We start from the raw sequence: 22435 nt of genomic DNA on the forward strand, positions 1-22435 counted from the left end.
CGGTTTATCTCCCAAAAAACAGCACCCGCAATCCATACTGCTACCAGTACTTTTCCTGGATGGAGGGGATGATTTTTCCTTGGCTAGCGTTTCCTTCCAGAGTTTCCAGTGGATTGAATCATACGATCGTAGCAGGACCTGCTCCGACACTGGTCCCCTGTGCTGTATCTGCATCTCTTCAACCTCCTTCTGGATTCCTCTTCTATGGCGGCTGGTATCTGTACCTCCTCTCTTCTGCTATCCGGAGCTTGGATCCAAGTGGAGGTTTGGATGTCCCAGACTGCAGGAAGCATCCCACCGCTTGCCACTAATGTGACACTACCGACCCACAGTGTGCTTGTGTGCTTCCGTCAGTATACTGCTTGCTCCAGTCTTGAACAGAGATATCAGATATTATCGCTGTGATATACAAGACTAGCCAAGAATAGCTTGTATAAGATCTGGAACTGTTTATTGAACAAACTCACACAGAATATATACTACACACAGGAGGACATCCCCCTCCTGATCATATCACCTTAACAATACAAACTGCACACAGAAACATAATTAACTAGTCATCTGGATAGAAACAATAAGTGAATGGGAATCCACACCTAGACAATGTTATAATTACCATGCTAATTACCTCAGCACCTAAACCAGCATGGATAATTAGACTATTCGGCCCCTACAACAGTGGCTGTTTTTTATTTCACTGGCTTTGACCAACCCCTTGACCTACCTCCCGCGTGTCCGTATTAGCAAGGCCTATCGCACTGATGGGATTTGTAGTGAGGTGTGGAAGGGGGACCAGAGCCATTAATTTGAAAGTTAGTAGTTGTTAATCTACTACTGTTCAGGGTTCACAGATAGAAGAACAGACTTTTGTGGATTTGCAATGAAAGTGATCAGATGTAAATATGTTCTCTATAATGCTCTTGCTGTGGATAATGTGGCAATAGCCATAACCTCACACAATATTGCTATCTAGCAAGTATAAGAGCATTATTTGGACTGTAACTTTTTTCTCTCACATCTGTATTTTTATTTTTTCATGTATTGTACTTCTGATGTGTTACCATTTTCTTCTCCATAGTTCCATCACCTCGTCCAGAGGGAAATTTTCATGAAAATAGCGTGTCAAACCGTAGTTCTTCACACCCAGTTGACAACAGTGCAGGAACAAATCACTCAAAGAGACAGACTACTTTCGATCACTGGTGAGCATCTGTTTTTATTTTTCACTGTTAGTAGATTCTGCAGTGATGCTAAGGCAGTGTTGTGCATTAGACAGTTTTAAAATATTTCTAAATAGTTAATTGCTCATTTTGGTCCATATATTTTATTAATGCTATAAAAATTTAATTAGAAGCTGTAGTACTGCACACTGATATATTGTAATGCTTTTTTTTTATCTGAGGGGGTACATTTCTAAATTGGTGCTCTACCACTAGGAGGTAGGAAGGTTCTTAGTCCTGCTCCAAACATATAGTATGTTTTAGAAAGCTAACCTACCAATTTATCAATTTTGCTCTGAAACATAAAAATTATGATGCAATGTATTAGACTAAATCTCAACAATCCTAATATAATGCGTAGTTTTGCTTTCAATTATATTTTATAGGTAGGAGTGAGTGCTAAGTCGGTTATTTTACAGCTGCTTCTGATTATTTAGTATGAAATATAGGGCAGTCCAGTTTAAATCTACACCCAACCTAGCTTCTTTTCTTGTTTTATCTCATTAGGTCAGTTAGGCTACATGGGTAAACACAGGCCAAATGTTGGGAGACATCAGCTGGTTCAAAAAAAACAGCTGACATTCAGGCCATGTATATGTCAGTCAGTCAGACCAGGAAAGACCAGCAGCTGACCAATTCTCGATCAGCGCTCTCAGCCAATGGCGGAGAGTGGTGATCAGAGTGTTCTGGCAGGGGGGACACCCCCTGTCAGAACACATCAGCTCAGCAGGGCAGATCGCTATGCTAACTTCACATAGTTAGTACAGGGGCTCCGACCAGAGCTGACCAGAGCTCATAGTGTGTCCAAGGCTTTAGATTGTCTGTTTGTGAGATAGGTTGAAACCCATCTAAAGCCTCTGTTTTATTCTGTCAAAGTGATAATCAGGCATTTTCAAGGCAAGTTGGCATATTAAATATAAATGTTTTTAATGATAAATGCAGCTGGAAAGCAATATTTCTCATGCTAATCAGTGCTGGATAGGGTGGGTGGGACTGTGCAGGGCTTTTACATCATTTCACTAAGTTCCTACAAGGAGGAGTGCGTTGTCAATCCAAAGGGCTTACGGTGGAGCTAGGTATAGCAAATTACTGATAGGGTTGTCAACAATGCCAAAATCTAGGCAGCTGCAGCAGCCATGGTGAATGCGCTGTAGAAGAAGGAATGTTGTCCTTCTATCCAGTGGTTTTACTGGCAGGATCAACAGGTATTTACAACATGTTCCAGAGGTACTTAAAAGACAAGAGACCTTTCCTACTGATATAGCAGCCTACATAATGTATGTGATTTAATAGTTTGACCTTAGTTCTACTTTAAGCAATGAAAATAAACAATGTGTCTTATGTTTAGCCCCAGTAAGAACATTTATCCCCTTTTATCTATAGTCTGACAACAGAATATTTGTAGAGTATCTATTAAATGCAAGGCAGCAGACTTATGAAATGTGATCCAGTCTTTACCATCTGTTAATAATCCTGAAATCATAATAGCAGCTCCCTATAGAGTTGGACAAAAAGGTGCACTGCCTACATCTCTTTTCTGGTTTATTATTTATTGCAGCCTAGCTACACGCACAGCACTTGCCTGATGAATTTAAACAAGTGGAGCTAAGATAATAAGTGTGTTTCCCGTGTTAGGAAGGGAAGCTTCAAAATGAGGTCACTGGTTGTGACTCTTAGCAGTCATTACTCTTGGGATTCCTGCCATAGCGCTGACTTAATGTTGTGAATAATTGAACATGCTATCATTCCTGAAGCTTCAATGTATTTCAGAAAAAAGGAGGTTTTTGTTGAGAAACTATTTAAAGAGAAATTTATAAATCTTCCACAATTACACGCATTATGAAAATTTATTTGAATGGCATGTGTTTCTTTTTTTTCAAGCATTTTAAATGAAACAGACTATTGCTCGAGATTTGGACCTCATACTTGGTTTCTTCTGGAGGGGAGGGCTCCTTGGGGAGCTGTACCATGAATATGCAACTAGGGGATGGTTCCAGACCCAGAACAGACTTTTTTATTTTCAATTTTTTTGTGAGCATGGGAATTTTTTTTAACTTTTCCAGGGATAGTTTTAAACAATAAGCTCTTGAAAGTGAGAGAATGAACAGTTGAATCTAATTTGCTTCATTTGTGCAGCATAGATAGTCTGAACTTAAGCTGAGTTGACGTACCAGTACATCACTTTGCTTACAGTGTCTGCTGTTACAGTACAATGGGGGCAGGCAGTTGTTAAGTGGTTAAAGAAAAACACAAAAAGTCCATACAACATCAATTTCTCACGCAGTGGGTTTTTCACCATCAACACCAAGTAAATGTAGATTCAGCCTCCTGGCTTACACATGCAACATTGCCACTGTGGCCTTTCACTTTAGGCCCTCGTCTGTCTCCTATAGATCATTTTCTCACCAATCCTTGTCCACAAAGCTAACAGCCCCTTGCTTCTCTGGCCTTAGGTTTGGGTCTCTGTCTTTTCCAGTGCACTCATGCACCCCACTGGCTCCTACCTTGCACACCTGAACTCCTTGGGAGAGTGTAACCCAGAACCATGGTCTCTACAAAAAGACTAACACACACCTGACCAATTAGTGTGCTGGTGGTTCTAAAAACCTGGACCCAGGACTGAAGAGTTCATCCCACCCTGATCTCTAAGAAATCTCCAGGTTCTAGGTCCCAAAATAGATTTTTCTAAACAATGAGGAAACTGAAAAGCCAGTTTCCTACTAATTAAGCAACCCCCCTGGAGCCCCTCAACCTGTCTGGTTGGGAATCCTTGGGTTATCATCACCCTGGTGGGGCATCGCACTGCTACACTCCCATTCTGCTTCCTGCTCCTTCTTTTCTCACACTCCCTCTCTGCACCCACTCTATCTTTGTTCCAATCCCCACCTTCCCCCATTCACCTCCCTTACACCATACTTCTTCCTTTCAACTATAAATACACCTTTCTCATCCAAAACCCCCAAAATCAACAGTCATAATGACTCCAGCCTTACCCCCAGTCCTTTCCCCTTATCTTATATATAGTTTAACTATGTTTGAATGTTTGATAGACATTGTGGTTTGTTTCACTTGATGTCTTTTCCCACATATCATGTCTAGTGGATGGTTATTATTAATTAAATAAGAAAAAATAAGAAAAGGGGTCCCGCGCTAAGGTAAAAGAAACAGCTGCAGCCTCCCTAAAATAAAACCCAAAGGCTATATGAGTATGTAAAAAGGAGGATAAGGGATGTTGGCGCTGCCTAGGGAGATGGGGTCAGGTGTTGTATAAGGAAGTTTTGTAATTAGACAAAGTGTCAGTAATAAAAACATTAAATCAAGTATTCCAACTCTCAGTAGGCCAGTGGGAAAATAGCAGCGTAAATAAGTGATTATATTAAAGTGTGATCAAAAATAGTAACAAAGTCATAAAAGTGAAATGCCCAGCAGTACATAAGTGTAAAATAGAGTGACTCAGTGCAGATGTTGATGCAATTTGTCCCAGCCAGACAATATTGCGTAATAATAAGGTAATAAATAGTGACTTGGTGCAAAAAGTGCTACAGTATATCGCAACTAAATAAATATAGATAAATAAATAGTGAACAATCGGGTGTTCCAGAGAGGTATAAATGAAAAGTCTTGTATTCATGCACATCCAGACCTGAATAATAGGGACTTAGTGCATAAAGTGCTACAATAAATAAATATAGTGGACAGTCAGGTGTTCCAAACAAGTCCTTATAATCATGCACATCCAGTGAAGAGGTCAATACTCATGCTGTTTCCCAAGGGATAAAGTGAAGTTGGAGTGCTCGTGGTCCCGCTAGTAAATAATGCACTCACCAGACAGAACCACCCCACACAGGGGTAATGAGCCAAGATATAATCAGAGTATTCTTTAGGGTAAATCTCAATCACTGGAGTTTCTTAGAGGGCTCAAATTCCTGGATAGGGAGTCCGTTGTACCAAACTGATCCTCAATGCTAGTTGTCCTCGAGTTGTGAGGTGTACCAAACATATAAAGACAAGGAGGGACCATATAGTGCGATATCGTAGGTAAAAAGATTTATTCAAATATAAAACAGGGTACTCACAAGGATAATGGTGAATCAGAGCTTTGAAAGCGGTTTACCGGAAAGCAATGCGTTCCAAAGCCCAGTAATGGAAGCGACGTAATAGCGCTCTACGCGTTTCGTCATTAGACGTCATCAGAAGCGTCCTAGGTTATTACTAATTGTTTCAGTTATGTCATATAAATGTTGTTTCAATAGGACTTTATTTAAAAAGAACAGAAAACCTGAAAACCTAGAACTCCTTACTCTTCATCATGCAGTTCAGTATGATATGGAAGTTGATTTAATTAAAAAGTTGTGATTGTTCACACATAAAAGAGAAGATTCTCTTCAATGATCCAATACGATGCATATAAAATAAAAAAGAGTTTGCTTTTCATATTATTGAATAAGTTAATCTTCACTTCTTTTTGGTGTGAATCAGCCTCATTGTCTTCAAAACTTCCTAGGGCCCTTCAGATACAGATATATTATTTAGACCCTTGATGTGTGTGGGACTTCTTTCGTGGGGCTTCATATATGCACCACTATGATTGTGCTGAAAGCACGCTACACAGTGCACTCCCAGCACAGGACCAAACTCTCACTGAGAGCTTCGAGGTTTCTCCTAGTAATGTTCCAGAACTGATCACTGTGATAGCCTCCGATTATCACAGTGATCAGTCACTGTAGAGCCCACCCCTGTGACGTCCCCAGGAAGACGTCATCTATGACGAAAAGCATCGGGAAGGCGTGCTGACATCACCACGTGATACCCGGAAGTTTGGCAGCTGCGGTCCTTTTGGATTCCGCTGATAATAGCGCTTTTTTTCTTTATTTCATGTGAGTTTTTTTTACCTTATATAATAAATTTTGTGCCTACGCACTTCACTATCTGTAGCCTCCATCTTTTTATGGTGTACGCTGGAGTGTGCTGGACTTGGGTTGTCTGCATTGCGGTGCTGGTTCCTGATCGCGGCTCGCCGCTGGGCTGGACCGGCAAATGAGGCTAGAGTGTTAACCATTGGAGCGGATTGGAGCCATACCATATGAGTTCACTGAAGGGCTTTATTGCATCTTCTTTCTGGTAAGCGCATAGCGTGGCTTTGGCATTTATCACTGATCGAGGAAGAAGTCACACTATTGCGGTGGAGGATTTCCGTTTCTTGCACCCTGCACTTCTTATTTGGACTTTATCTTATCTTTCTTTTGATGATTTTTGAATTATGAACACTATGATATTTCTTTATGGATGCTGTGGTATCGCAGTTTGATTCAGATTGTTCACTGTTTCATTTCACATTTATGCATATGTTGTAATAACATTTATTTCAATTTAGCGCAGCTTTATTCTTTATATTTGTAATAAAGGGGTTAAAGACCATGTGACACTTTAAATTCACATAGATAGAGACCCCATTTTCCTAAATATGTAATAATCTGTTGCAGCAGATTATGTAGGGGTTACACAGCAAAGGAGAGGATACAGTCAAGACTTTTCGGTTTATTAGCAAAAAAATTTAGAAAACTGGTTATTTGTTCCAGCTATTTTGTGTAAAGCAATGTCATAAGCCCCCACCCACCCAGTTAAATCTTTTTAATTCCATGTTTTAACACTACAAAATGGGGAAAGTACAAGAGGGATGAATATTTATGCAAAGCACTGTATTTTCATGCTTTCCATGTCACAAGTGGAAGAAATAAAAAGTCTGAATTTGTTATCTATGAAATCCTAAGCACAGGAATACATAGCTGCATTCTCAGAGGAATCTTGCTGAGCTTCAGTAAAAATATAATGAACCTGTTTCTCCATTCAGTTGGAGTGTTTGAAGAGATTATTCAGCCCACCTGGAAGTGACTGTAAATGAATGCTGAGCGCAAGCACCAATATGTTTGTCAGGTGCATTCAGACAATATGTTGGATAGTTTTTTAACACTTTGTAAACCAAATTTGATATACAAACTGGGAAGATATAAGGCACATAATCTGTCTATTTGCTTCATGATACAGATCAGCAGAGAGACAGATTATCCTTGCAATGCAGCATAAGAGAAATACTGCTGTCTATGTTTCTCAGTGACTACTTGCAATTATCTGTGCATTTGAACACACACGGACAGGGGATAAGAAGGGTGTTCAACGCGTGTCTAGCTGTTGCGTCTAAAGTACTGGATTACTGCCAACTTCATACACGCCAAGGTGACAGTGAAACAGGAGAGAGGAGATAATAGTGAAGAAGAGGGAATACTGTGTAAGGTAAAGAGATGTATAAAATGTACTCAAATAGGGCAGTAAGAGACAATAAAATTGGAAATTTGCAATAATTTAGTTAAATGCGATGCTGCTTGGGCCCATCAAAATGCAGAATAATATGCATTGTCTGAACCATGTGTTCTTGGAGACACCTAGTGGACAATAAAGGAACAGTAGCTGTAGACTGTATTGACCTCTGAGATAGCACAGATGTGATGTGAATATGGGTAATGGCATTTAACAGAGAACCTGTCACACTAGGAATATGGGCATTACTTACTTGGTTTTGAAGTTGCAAGCTCCAGGCTATGATCTGCTGAATTAGTTAGTGAGGCACTGACCCAGAACAAGTATGTACATATCAGGAGTCGTAACACCTGATATGCACAAACTTGTTTCAGGTCTCTTACACCTCAAGTAGTGAGGAAAGGATAAGGATGACAACCATGGAGTCTTCATCTCCAAAAGAGTGCTGAGTACTTACTGAACAGATGTAATTTGTTGTGTACCTCTTACCACTGTACTAGTCTGCTCAGTTTCCTAAATTTAACCACTTTACCGCTGCTCACTAGAGCTCTACTGCGGCAAAGTGGCTCTTGTAGGTCTGACGACGTAGGCCTACGTCGCCAGACACTCCCCCTTCTCGGCGGCGCACGCGCGTGCCGCCGGAGGGCTCGCTCCCGCTGTATTCAGTCACAGCGGGAGTCGGGCCAGGGGAGGAGCGGCGGTATTCACCGCCGCTCTTCCCCGATTGTCGGGGAATCGAGTCTGGAGATCCACCTGCTTGTGTAAACAAAGCGGGTGGATCTCCTAAGTGACAGGCAGGGTCAGATTGCAGGGTTCAGCATAGCTGAACCTGCGATCTGTCCCTGTGTCACTCAGTCACCTCCCCCCACACACGTCAGTAAGCACCAGGCATACATTAACCCCTCCCTCTCCAATAAAATTAACCCCTTCCCTGCCAGTGTCATTTTTACAGTAACAGTGCATATTTATAGCACTGATTACTGTAGTAATGTCACTGGTAACCCCAAAAGTGTCAAAAATGTCAGTCAAGGGTCCGATCTGTCCGCCGCAATGTCGCAGTCCCGCAAAAAAAATTGCAGATCGCCGCCATTACTCGTTAAAAAAAAAAAAACACCAAAAACGACAGAAATCTTTCCCTTAGTTAGTAAACGCAATAACTTTTGCGCAAACCAATCAAAATACGCTTATTGCGATTTCTTTTTACCAAAAATATGTAGCAGAAAACAAATTGGCCTAAATTATAAAAAATTTTGATTTTTACATTTTCGGGGGGGGGGGGGGGGATTTCATATAAAAAAATTTGAAAAATATTGTTATTTTTTCAAAATTGTCGCTCTTTTTTTGTTTATAGCGCAAAAAGTAAAAATCACACAGGTGATCAAATACCACCAAAAGAAAGCTCTGTTTGTGGGAAAAAAAGGACATAAATTGCATGTCCACGCAATTGTCAGTTAAATTCGCACAGTGCAGAATCGCAAAAAGTGGCCCAGACGTAAGACAGCAAAATCCTCCGGTGGTAAAGTGGTTAATGCCTAACCAGTAAGAACAGATGGAAAACATTTGTGGTGGTGCTTTCATGGATGAACCCCTTCAAAAGAAGCAGCCACTCACACAGCCTTCCAGAATCTCTTGATGGACAGAAAAAAATATCAGTTGGGATTTACATGTAATAAAGTTTGAAAAAGAGGGTTCATAATAATGCATTACAGTGTCAGTCTTGTAGTGATTGGCCATAGCATTGTTTAATGTAGCTTATGAAAAGGAAAACATGTTTTAAATGATCAGTTTTTCATAATTCACAGTTGTTCTTTACTTGCAGGAAAGGAGTAGAAAAAAGCCATTCAGAACAAATCAAAGACAAAGAAAAGCAAAGTTTTTTCCGAGTCATAAAAAAGAAAAAGAAGAAATCCCAACCTGTGAGTTGTTACACATATTATATGTTTTTTTTTATATTTGACTTTTCTTATTGTCTTTATCATTCCTCAGGCTACAGGGTGTATCAAGTCCAAATGTGTTTTTTTTTAGATGGTGTGGGGTTGTTTTTCAGGGTTTGCGCTTGGCCCCTTCGTTCCAGTGAAGGGAACTCTTAAGGCATCAGCATACCAAGACATTTTGGACAACTTCATGCTCCCAACTTTGTGGGAACAGTTTGGGGATAGCCCATTATTGTTCCAATGAAAGCAATGATACCAAATAGCAATAGAAAATAGTTCTAATATCATGTATATATTACTCCCACAGTCACTTAGTCACCTTTAGTTTGCACACCACCAGAGCCTATCATAACTTTTTTCCTGATTCAGCTGATTTTCATATATATCAATAATATCAAAAACACATTCAAAGGGTTAAAATATTCCTTATGTTGGAAAAAATGTGGTACTGTGCCCTTCAATTGCTTGCAGATGCTACCTAAAAAATCTGCTGCCCTATTGTAAGCGATGTTCAGGTTGCACGGCTTGCAAATATCTGTGTTTAGGCAAGTCTCAGTGACATCAGTTAATTGCTAGACAGCTTCACAGAATGCTATTGTGATGTAACTGGATCTTGAATCATCTCCTAAAATAGCTGTTCCCATTGTATATTGTGACAGGCACATACATGCACAGATGTAATCATCCTTTAAAAAAGCCAAGTGCACTTTAAACATGCATGTATCAAGCCATAGGAAGAAAAATAAATGAATAGTCTTCTCTCTTCATTGCCTCAGTGTGTTGTTGACGTAACTAGATGGGTGGTACACTAAAATCCTTTAAACCTTAACATTTTCAACTTATTGTAATTTGTTTTCTAAAAACAACTTTGAGAGCTATAATTTCTGGCAGATATTGTGGTATATGGTGTAGCACTTCTACCTTGTAGGGGTAATTCCTGGGCTTGCTCTACATGTAGTAAACAAATATGGCTACTGCACACCAATCTCAGCTCAGTAATCCTTTCATTGGGACATACACCATATTACCTTAATAATTGGGACACCTGCCCTTGAACGCACATGAACTTTAATGGCGTCTCGGCTTAGTCTGTAGGGTTCAATATTGAGTTGGCCCACCCTTTGCAGCTATAACCGCTTCAACTCTTCTGGGAATGCTGTCCACGAGGTTTAGGAGTGTGTCTATGGGAATCTTTCACCATTCTTCCAGAAGCGCATTTGTGAGGTCAAGTACTGATGTGGAAGAGAAGGCCTGGCTCGCAGTCTCCACTCATCCCATAGGTGTTCTATCGGGTTGAGGTCAGGACTCTGTGCAGGTCAGTCAAGTTCCTTTGCCCCAAACTCCCTCATCCATGTCTTTATGGACCTTGCTTTTTGCACTGGTCCAAATCATTTGGTAAAGGGGGGATTATGGTGTGGGGTTAAGTTTCAGGTTTTGGGCTTGGCCCCTTAGTTCCAGTGAAGGGAACTCTTAAGGCGTCAGCATACCAAGACATTGTGGACTATTTCATGCTCCCAACTTTGTGGGAACAGTTTGGGGATGGTCCCTTCCTGTTTCCACATGCAGTGCACAAACAAGGTCTATAAAGACATGAATGAGCGAGTTTGGGGTGGAAGAACTTGAATTGCCTGCACAGAGTCCTGGTCTCAACCCGATAAAACACCTTTGGGATGAATTATAGCGGAGACTGCAAACCAGTGCCTGACCTTACAAATGCACTTCTGGAAGAATGGTCAAACATTCCCATAGGCACACGCCTAAATCTTGTGGACAGCCTTCCCAGTAGACTCGAAGCTGTTAGAGCTGCAAAGAGTGGGCCAATTCATTATTGCACCGTACAGACTAAGATTGGGAAGCAATTAAAGTTAATTTGCGTGTAAAGGCAGGCATCCCAATACTTTTGGTAATATAGTGTATTTGGAGAACACCCTCCTCCTGAGTCCATGTAGCTCCAACACACTTCATCCTGTAAAGGGTTTAGTCATAGAGATACATTTTGTTTGAAGTTTTTGTTGTTTTATGTATGAGGGGGACTTCAAAAAGTTTTCGCACATTTTTATATTTAATAGAGTTAAAAAAAAGTGCAGAAACTTTGAAGAACCCTTGTATATTTTAATCTGGGTGTGTTGCGTTAATGAAAGTCGCTGTAAAAATCATACAAGATTTTTGGAGTAGGCGCAATATTGCGTAAAGAGGATCACAAGCCAATATAACTAGATCTTTTAACAATCAGATGCAGCTCTGAACCGTAATAACTGGTGTTCAGATATCCCAGCCCCTTCCTGTGAACAAGTATCTCTATGACTAAGCCCTATACAGGGTGAAAGGCATCATAACCATGGACCCACGTGGGGAATGCTACTCGAAATGTGCCAGTGAAAGGATTGCTGAGCCGAGATTAGTGTGTGGTGGTCATGTTTTTTTTTTTTGCTACAGGATTTGTAGCAAGAATGAGCTATTCAGCCAGAACCCGTACCTTGACCTGCGTGAGAGAGTCAGATGGGCTTTTGGAGCAGTGCTGTCTAGTTTTCTGGCTGTAGGCATTTGACTTCTCCACTGATTGCATGGGTTTGCTCCCACAGCTTACACATAATGGTAGGTTTATAGTCTTCTGAGTAAATTGACCCTATTCCTAATCTGGTTTGGGCAGAAAGCTACCAGCTTAGTCCAGGTAAATTATAACACATGGTTTTGAAATGGTAACAAATTCAGTCTTAGGTAGTGATATACAGTAGACAAATATCACATCTTATGTACTTTTAGGGTGCATAATATAACATTGGCTACACCTGTCTTCTCCTAAAGCCCTATACACACAGGCCAAATGTCTGGTCATCTTCTGTCAGACGAGCATGCTGGAAAACCAGCAGCTGACCGTCTCCCAATCAGCGCTCTCTGCTGTCAGAACACAACAGCTCAGCAAGGGAGATCGCTGTACTAACGTTGGATTGTTAGTACAACAGCTCCAACCGGAGCTACCCTGTTTCCCTGAAAATAAGACCTAGCGTGATTTTCAGGGATGGCTGCAATATAAGCCCCACCCCAAAATTAAGCCCTAGTAAAATCCTTGTAAAAACATGTAATCCGTTTTGTAAAGAGATTATATAATGAGCAGTGTGTCTCCGTTTGTAACTTTATTTTTTACAAAATCGATTACATAATTTTACAATGACTTTATCCAAGGTTTATTTGTGGGATTACAGAATGTCATAATGTGGACTACTGAGCTGACAGGGGAAGATAAGACAGGGGACACAAGAACGTTTTTGTAACATTTTATTGTTTTATTCCAGGTTTTTTTAGAACATAGAGAGGACTAAATTACACAGCACAAGCACTGGGCTGTCCATCATGCTTTAAAGGATCAGGATATTTATTTTCTTATTTATTTTAGGGTTACAGTCACTTTAAGACCGTCATTGTACATACCGTAAATAAATAAGACATCCCCTGAAAATTAGCCCTAGTGTGTTTTTTGTAGCCAAAATTAATATAAGACCCGGTCTTATTTTCGGGGAAACACGGTATCAGTTTTTTTTATTAAACCCAGTGGGTAGAAAAAACTATTAGTGTGTACCAGGCTTAACTGAATTAAAAGCCTGTTTAAGTGGATTTATGGAATGATAACAGGTAAATCTAATGGCCACATACTGTTTAGGCCCTGTTTTCAGCTCGTAAAACGCTCATCTCTGAAGTCTCAAAATGCCCAACAAGGAAAATCCTTTTAATTCCAATGGCCCCTGTTCACATATGAGCGTTCTGTCGCCTGAATCTCAAAAAAGTACATAAGCTTCTTTTTTGTCAGATTACAAGCATTTTTGTTAGCTGTCAAAGCCTGCCTCCAGTCCAAACACCTGCAAAAAACGCCCCAAAATGCACCTGAAAACTGTATGCTCAGGTGTAAATGGAGCCTTAATATTTGCTGTATGGAACCTTTGCTCACTCAGGAATAAGTCTCCTTTAAAATTATTTAAATATATTATCCAGTCTGCTCCCTCAAGAAGTTCTGTAGTAATGCTTCCTCCTCCTTATAGGAGGCTTTTAACCCGAGCAAGCCTTTTGTCTCAGTGTGTCAGAAGAAAAAACACTGGGGGGAATTTATCAAAACTGGCAGAAAGACGGTGCCAATGGCATCACCAGAAATCTACTGATTCCTGCTGCTTTTTTTTTTGACAGGTGTGATGCGGCTAGCTGCAGTGGCTGAACCCATACACTTTGATGGCAGGCTATCAGTGGCCGCAGCTATTCCTTGCTATTTGCACAGCTAGTGATTATCTGGTTTAATAGCTGCTAGATGCACTAGTCACTCACAGCTGTCAAAAACAGCAGCAGGAATCTGAAAATTCCAGCCTCTGCCATGCGAATGTAACCTTAAAGAGGAAGTAAAGTCTTTTTTTGTAATTGTACCTCCAGGTTAGCCTATAATAAGGCTTACCTTTAGGCACTGTGAATATTTCCTAAAGTTTAGGAGATATTCAGAGTGCATGCAGCCAATAACGTCATCGGCGCATGTGCTCTGAAGGTCCAACTTTCCGTGCCGGTCCTTCAGAGCCCTTGCTGTAAATGGTGGCTCCCACGAACACATGGGAGTGATGTCATCGCGGCTCCGGCCACTCACAGCCCCGGAGCTCGCAAAACCGAAAGAAACACCGGGGAAGATGTCAGCTGTCTCAGTGGTGTGCGGGTGCCACTGGAGGGCTTCGTTCCAAGATAAGTTTTTTTATAATGAGCTACTATGCGATGCATACTAGCTCATTGCTCATTATGCCTTTGTCTTACAGGTTTTTATTTTTTGTTAGTTTTCTCGGGGTTTACAACCTCTTTAAGCTATGAGAATGAAATATAGAAGCTCATTGGTTGCCATGAACAGTTGCTTTAGATTCTGCCTTCTCCAGTTTTGATGAATTGCCTGTATTGCCCCATAAAGCCATTAATATCCTTCCTTCCAATCTGTCCATGTGGTAGTGAACTGAATTAGTCACTGCTTAGATATTCACTGTGATTGAATGTGTTTTTATTCATAACGGTAAGCATGAAATAGAGGTCATCATTTCCTAGATTGTAAGCTCTAATATGCAGGGCCCTCTGATTCCTCCTGTATTGAATTGTTTTGTAAATGTACTGTCTGCCCTCATGTTGTAAAGTGCTGCACAAACTATTGGCGCTATACAAATCCTGTATATTAATAATAATAATTTGCTGATTATTACAAGGTTTCAACACAAATGCTTTATCTATGCGATTAGTTTATTTGTATCTTATATTGCAGACAGAATCTACAGAGTCTGAGAAACCGAGCATCAAGAAAAGCCTCTTCCCACTTTTTAGTTCAAAGAACAATTTAAAGAGTAGTTCTTCTTTGAAAAAGCTGCCTGTAGTCAATCTGCCAATGGTATTTTTTTCTTTAAATAAGCTGGCAATAAAACATTAATACCTCTCCCATCACATGAAACAGCATGGATATGGGCTGTCGAGAGACTTTCGTTCTTTTCCCAGTAACCCATTCTTGCCACTATTTCACAGAACTTTTCCTATGCCAGATGGAGCAGTAACACTAACGAATGAAAAGCTCTGATCCTTGCCATCTCCTTTTTTTTTTTTTTTGCTTAGCTGCATTTGGCAGCCCTGTATTGCATCATTGCCACCAAACACTTGAGGGAGATTTTGCTACCGCACACTCACACCCTTATGATAGCTAGGGGTGATGTGCTCACACATTCATTAAGCATCTTATTGTTCTGCTTGGGCTATCTAAAAAAAAAAACTGCATTAAAAGCAATGAAGATCTTAAAGTACAGTAACCCACGGCAACCATAAGAATTCATGTTTTTGTACAAATGAGCATGCATGTGCCCAGTAAATGGGTCCTGCATTACTTTTAACTCACAAGAAGAATAGGCGTTTGGCTGAAAAAAATGAAACCAAGGAAATCCTCCCATCCCCATAACTTCTAAGATTGATCTGCTAGGTTATCTGCTGATGTGCCGTAGATATCTTAATTGTTGTCTGACTCTGCTGACATCGATCCATTCTCTCTTTTAAGCTCAAGGGCTGTTTTTAAATTTCTGTTAAGCATTAGCAGATGCCGTTAGGTCTTTCCAAGCATCAGTTAGCTTTGTATAAACCAGTGTTTCTCAACTCATTAAAAGTATGTACCCTTTAATATAAAAACAATGTTTACTGAGTACCTCTTGGCTTGTGTTATAGTATCTCAAGTACTTTACAAGTAATCTATTTTGAGAACTATTTATCAGATTTATTATTTACTACAGCTCCAGTCATCTAATATGGTTGTAAACTTGAAGCTTATGATAGCGAATGGTACCCTATGACATTATTTATGATGTCAGATTAATGGCACATGAGTTGTTCCTGCAGATAGACCAAACGTTCCAGTCTCATACTTTTCAAATATTGTCAGGGGCGACACATGAGCTACAAAACAGCTGTAGCAGAAAAGTTAGCTTTTGAAAACAGTTGCAAATTAGGAACATTTAATCTTTCCAGTCCCTTGTCACTCGGAGATGAAAAAGCAACTTAGAAAAGCGACAAGCATTTTAAATTCGGCAGACAACTTGACAAATTATCCTGAGCAGCAAAAGCCCTTTGCTAAGTCAATGACCTATCACCTTTAGGACCTAGAAGTTTAAAGGGCACTTTTCTAAAGGTTTAAACACAAGTGTCAGGCTGAGAGTATGCTAAGCCAAATTACCCCGTAGACATGGTGGGTGTGATTTTTGGGGCCAAACGTTGAATGCAGTTTTTAAATTGGTTGCCAAGAGTTACTGCACTTAAAACATAGTACACTTTGCACTACCATATTAAAGCAACCCTAAAAAGATGAAACAAAGCTGGACTTGCAAAAGAAGACACTTTACACTCACCTGTCCCACCATGTGTTCTTCACCTGTCCCACCCATGTTACTCTGATCTTCATTTTGTTCATTGGCCGCCTGAAAAATCTCCACTTTGGACCCTTCCAGGAGTGGTGGATTCCTGTGTCACCCACCACGCACAGTGGTTACTTCTGCTGACCCCTTCATCATTATTGTGTCCTATAGTGATATAGGGATCAATGGAAGGAGCCACAGAGCACAGAGTAAACGAGGCATCTGACATGCCCGGAAGTGTGTTTAATGTGGAGGAAGTGAATCAACTACAAGGGAGCAAGGATACGTTGGACAGCTGGACAGGGAAGCATAAAACTTCTTCTTTTGCAGACCCTGCTTTGTTGCATGCTTTTGCCTAAGCAGCAGGGTCCTTTTATTTTGTATTGCATCATGTATACTTGTTTCACATTTTCATTATAAATTGAATGCATGCTTAGACTCTACACTAGGAGAAAAATGCATAGTAAAATATAAAATAAGTACATTATTTAATTTTAATAATGATTCCATATGCTGCCATTAGTGTAAACTGATAAACACAATATGGACATAACTATACTTTACTCATACAAATGTATCCAGTCTATATAATAAAAATGAATTATTCACCTGTAATAGCAAGATTGGCAGACTTAAAAGGGAACTAAACTCTTGTATTCACTGAGGAGGGCGCCATCTTAGCCTCTTATTATATCTGCAGCTGCTGTGATGCATCATATGTGACCAGCTAGAACACCAGCCATTTGAGTGTTTGAAAAGTTGGTTGAGAGCTGACATAAGAACACTGGCAACTGTGACAGTTGATGCCAGACGCATGCCTTGAATGTAGCATACACTGCACATGGGAAAGTAGACAGAACGCAAATAAGAACGCTACATAAAATTGCATTGGAATGTTTTTTTAAGGATTTAGCAAACGATTATTGAACATTTCTAACTTGAGCTTTCTTTTGAAAGACCGGTAAATTGGTGGGTTTAGTTCCACTTTAAAAAGAACTCTTCCTTTCTAACAAATCTGCAGATCATTTGGCAATATGTATTTATTTTGTTTCTACTTTCATTGTGTTTGTGCAGGATTTGAACTGACAGTTGGGTCCAGTTTATATTTTATTCTTTGTCATGGCTGAACTGTAGACTTTTCTGCAGTTATCTATGAAATATTTAAGCATTCCAAGAGTTTATGGATATTCTATATGGCTATTAAATTCACTGGGTGCAAAAAAGACTTTGAAAGCCTGTGTTGGCATAAGAAAATGAGTTGGGCTATCAATATTCAAATAATTTCTTATTTTTATAAAGTAGTAATATGTCTTAAAGCAAGCCTCCATCGCTCTTTAGCTGTAGGCACAGTAGAGTATGTAGAACGTGTAATTGTTTTCCCTCCTGCCAGCAATGAGTCGACAACCCACCAGCCTCCTAAATCTCTAATGTTCAAACAGAGCAGTGCAAAGGAAAAAGCACAGATTGCTGGGAACCAACTTTAGTCATTTGTCTACCAAGGTACATTTATGAACAGCATGGTAAACCATAGGGAACATCTGTTCCCCAACCTCTCCTGTATTACGTCACTTCCAGGGTCACAGCTGTCATTCCTTGGCTAGTGTAACATCTAAACACATATGGAAAGTAACCAGGACACACCAAAGGGCATGGAGAAAGAATCATGAGCCGCATCTTACCTGAAGCTGCTAGTTTCAAGGTTTCCCTCCTTGCTGAAATTCATTAAATTTGTAAGCAGGCTAAGTGCCTGCTTATGTAGTCCCCAACCCAGGTTATCGTACAATACGCCGACCGCCATCAGCGTGTGACATCACTGGGTCTGATCTTCCGTACTGTATGTGCGCATGACCCGCGTATGTGCACTCTGGCCACGGTCAGGCCTACAAGGACCAGCCCGCAACCCATGTAAGTAGGGGGAGGTCCTGGGTGTATTTCGGTTGCCTCCCACCTGCCCAGAAGATCACACGCCCACCGGAAGGGAGAAAAAAGCCCAGCCAAGTGTCACGAATCAAACAGCAGGAAGGTCTTAAAGCAGCAAAGTCCCCATATACAAAAAAACACAATATACTCATGATATACAGCCAAATAATCAAAGTGAATTATATAAACACACAGGATATAAGTTGATACATGGAAATACAGCATATTATAAAGGGTCAAATAGAATTGATCCCCAGTTTGATCTACCAAACACTTGGGTGTAATATTGTGTTTGTTTGCACTAAAATTAATTTTAGTGTATTTTTTCCCAGAAAATTTGTGTTTGATAAAACACTGCGCAAATATTGTGCTACTTAAAAAATTGCAACCACCACTATTTTATTCTCTAGGGCAGCCTTTCTCAACCATTTCAACATAGAAGAACCCTTGAAAGAAATTTCTATTCTCTGGGAACCCCTGCTAAAAACGAAAAATCTACAACTCCTGACACATTAGAGTGACAGTTAGTGGGAAGAATGCTCCTTACTCTTGTCATCATTAGGAAGAATTACCCCCTTACAGATAGCTAAAAGTAACAATGGTGTCATTGTGAAACTTATCTGAGAGGCAGAAATTGCCCATTGCTCAAGGAACCCCTAGCAACCTCAGGAGGAACCCTAGTTGAGAAACTCTGCTGTAGGGTCTTTGCTTTTCAGAAAATATATTTACTTTTTGGGGGGTTTACAATAATGTAGATTTTACCATGTGTGCAGAAAATGAAAGTTTGCCCCGGTAGTCAAGTGTTGAATACTGTGGGGGACATGGACGAGCTGCATTGGGTGTGTCTACAGACACACACAGCCAGGCTCGGGGGTACGCCCAGCTTTTGAGGGGGCACCCAGAGAAAGAAGGGTTTGGACATTGCCAGTGGGGGGACTCCAGAAGAGGAGGTAAGGGACCACTCTATATATTATCATTGCACAAAGCAAGTGAGCATACCCTCTTTTTTTTTAAAGAAATTACCTTGTAATCACTTTAAAGACATTAGTGCTGGCAGCATTGAGGAACATTGCTTAACAGTGCCTGTAGCTAGTAGGAGAGTTTGGGCTTGTTTTAAAGACTATTTACTGCTTATTAACCACTTAAGCCCCGGAAGATTTTACCCCCATTCCGACCAGGGGGTATTTTGCGATTCGGCACTGCGTGACTTTAATGGACAATTGCGCGGTCGTGCGACGCTGTACCTAAACGAATTTGGCGTCCTTTTTTTCCCACAAACAGAGCTTTCTTTTGGTGGTATTTGATCACCTGTGCGATTTTTTGATCACGCACTATAAACAAAAAAAGAGCATCAATTTTGCAAAAATAGCAATATTTTTCACATTTTTTTATATGAAATTCCCCCCAAAAAAATGTAAAACTCAAAATTTTTTAACATTTTCGGCCAATTTGTTTTATGCTACCTATGTTTGGTAAAAAAAAATCGCAAAAAGCGTATTTTGATTGGTTTGCGCAAAAGTTATTGCGTTTACTAACAAAGGGAAAGATTTTTGTAATTTTTGTTGTTTTTTTTTAACGCGTAATGGCGGCGATCTGCGATTTTTTTTTGCGGTACTGCGACATTGCAGCGGACAGATCGGACCCTTGACTGACATTTTTGACACTTTTGGGGTTACCAGTGACATTTCTACAGTAATCAGTGCTATATATATGCACTGTTACTGTAAAAATACACTGGTAGTGAAGGGGTTAACTTTATTTGGGAGGGAGGGGCTGTGTGTGTCCCTAGGGGCGTGCTTTCTACTGTGATTGGCTGTGGCTTGAGCTGTAAGGACACTGATCAACGGATCTACATAGTAGATCCATGTGATCAGTGTCTTTACAGCGAGGAGAATGACAGGTGGCTTGTTTACACAAGCTGCCTGACATTCTCCCTCTCCCCCGCCGATCGCCGAGTGGCCGGCGGACATCGGGTCCGCTGGTCACACGCGCGGGGGGGTCTGTGACCACGCGGGAGCGGGAGCGTGCCTCCGGTGGCGCGCGCTCGCTCCCTAGACCCTCACAAGCAAGCAACGTAGCCCTATGTTAGTTTGCCTGTGAGGGGCTGACCGCCGACGTAGATAGTCGCGCGGCGGTCGGCAAATGGTTAATGTGACCTTATCACTATAGAAAAACATTTCTACCAAGACATACGCCATGTTGCTTGCTGCAAAACCGCCAAACCCCTCTCCAATGCTGACTAGTCTTTGCCTGAAGTCTGCAATAAAACCAACCCTTCTGTTAGTGTCGGCCTCCATGGTCTTCTGCAGATGTCACTGGTTCCTTCCTGATTACCTTTACATCACCACTGTATCTTGTAATGTTTATTATAGTGAGTAAAGTTTAGCAGGGGGAAGCAGTGAGAGCTATGGGGGGAACTACAGAGACTTATACTCCCATAAGTGTTGGTTCCAGTGCAGACTTCAGCAGAAGGCTAAGGAGTTTAGTGGCATGGGCAGTAGGAAAGGCGGGTATGCACTGTTTTCTTTGACAGCTAAGGCTTGATAGAAAATTATTTCTATACCAACATGGCTGCATTAAGAATATAAAGATAAATATGGTCCATCACAGTTCTTCTTTTAACTGTTGATCTTGCTAGAAAGGTAGAGTTGAACTGTAAATCTTTGTTGTATTTTGACATTTTCTTACATAAGACATTCATTTTCTGTTATACCCCATGCACTTCCAAAACCAAATTCAATTTTTAAAAACTTATTTTCATCATGCTCAACTCAACTGTTTCCCCAAAAAATAAAATGTTCTATCTTTTCACTTTCTTTTCTGCTCTGAACTAACAGCATGTAAATGGGTGGTGTTGAGATCTGCATGGCAAACACTGTGTTTATTTCTGGAAAAAGGGAACCTGTTGGGTAAAATCTGCTTGGAAAGATAGAACAAATCTTGTAACCTTATGAATTGTATTAATTTTTCTACATTTTTTTTTCCAGTGCACCAGTGTCATTTGTTGGCTTCCTCAAAATATTCACACTCATTGTAGACATTATTATCAGTAATTAATAGCAAGCAGTAAAAGGTATCTCTATTATTAATTGGGAGCTAGAACTAAAATCAAAATGTTCCTTTTAACTTTTATAGAGTTTCAATGGGTTAGAACCTCTATAAGGTTTCTTCGCTTTCTGTATCCCCTTAGGGGAGATTTCTCAGTATTTTCTGTATTAGAAATGTGACAGGGAAGGGAAGGTCCAACCATAGATAGTTGTCAACTAAACAGATTTCCCTGTTGGGAGATTTACAAATTGGATTTCCTCTTACTTTCAGCCCTTTTATATGGCTGCTGGGGGTCTTCCTGACTTCATATTTCAGTGACAGGTGTTACCAGGGTGAATGGAGAAGTTAAAGCGGAAGTAAACCAATTGATTTAACAGTTTCAAAAAACACATGCCGGGAATGTAGCTGTCACATTGGTTGTGCTATCAACCAAACTGTCAAACCATCCAATGGCTGGTGCCATAACTGATCAAATGTGCAGCATCATGGCAGTTGAAGATTAAACAGAGGCCAAGGTGGAAGCTTCTTTGGCTGAAATTGATAAAGAGGGATTACTTCCACTTTAAATCTCTCTAATTGGGACACATCCAGGAATAACAATGGACAAGAGAAATACCAGTGGACTGGAGAGGAGTAGAACCTCTTTTTACTCTCATTGCTGTCTGTATCTCCATTGGTGAGATCCTCCTTATTCCTGACCTGGTGACAGGTACATTTAGACAGAAGCTGATGGGAAATCGTCTTAGCTGGTATATAGATGGCTGTTACCCTAAGGATATTTCAATCCTTCCCTGCTCTATCTGAAACTAAAACAACATTTTATCAGCAGCTGGGCTTTACATTTCAGATGGCCAGTATGGTCATTGTCAAGATTGTAATTTATATTCCCAAAATGCTTGTGGTCCAGGACATTTTCTTTCTTTCCGTAGAACACTGCTAAATAAATGAAAATGTGTAGCTTACCAGAAATGCAGATAATTAGGAAACATATCAAAAAGAGACAGCGTGGGTAATTCTTAGCAATACAAGAATGTAATAATTGCTCTGAATTGTTAAATGATAAGGTTTAATGGGAAAGTATACACCATACTGTATTTGTAGCTTAACT

At 40.4% G+C, this 22435-nt stretch overlaps 1 protein-coding gene across 4 annotated transcripts in view; it reads left to right on the forward strand.

The window, feature by feature from the left end:
• Positions 1–22435, forward strand: part of CDKL5 (cyclin dependent kinase like 5) — a 543213-nt gene that overhangs the window by 517064 nt on the left and 3714 nt on the right. For 3 of the 4 annotated variants that reach the window (XM_082245786.1, XM_082245787.1, XM_082245788.1), the window contains 3 exons: positions 1079–1202; positions 9355–9451; positions 14739–14861. In XM_082245786.1, the coding sequence (XP_082101912.1) occupies positions 1079–1202; positions 9355–9451; positions 14739–14861 (344 nt within the window). The remainder of the gene's footprint in view (positions 1–1078; positions 1203–9354; positions 9452–14738; positions 14862–22435) is intronic. The other variant, XM_082245789.1, reaches the window with a different exon arrangement.

This window comes from Pelophylax lessonae (assembly GCF_965119305.1).
Source record: "Pelophylax lessonae genome assembly, chromosome: 2".
Lineage (NCBI taxonomy): Eukaryota > Metazoa > Chordata > Amphibia > Anura > Ranidae > Pelophylax > Pelophylax lessonae.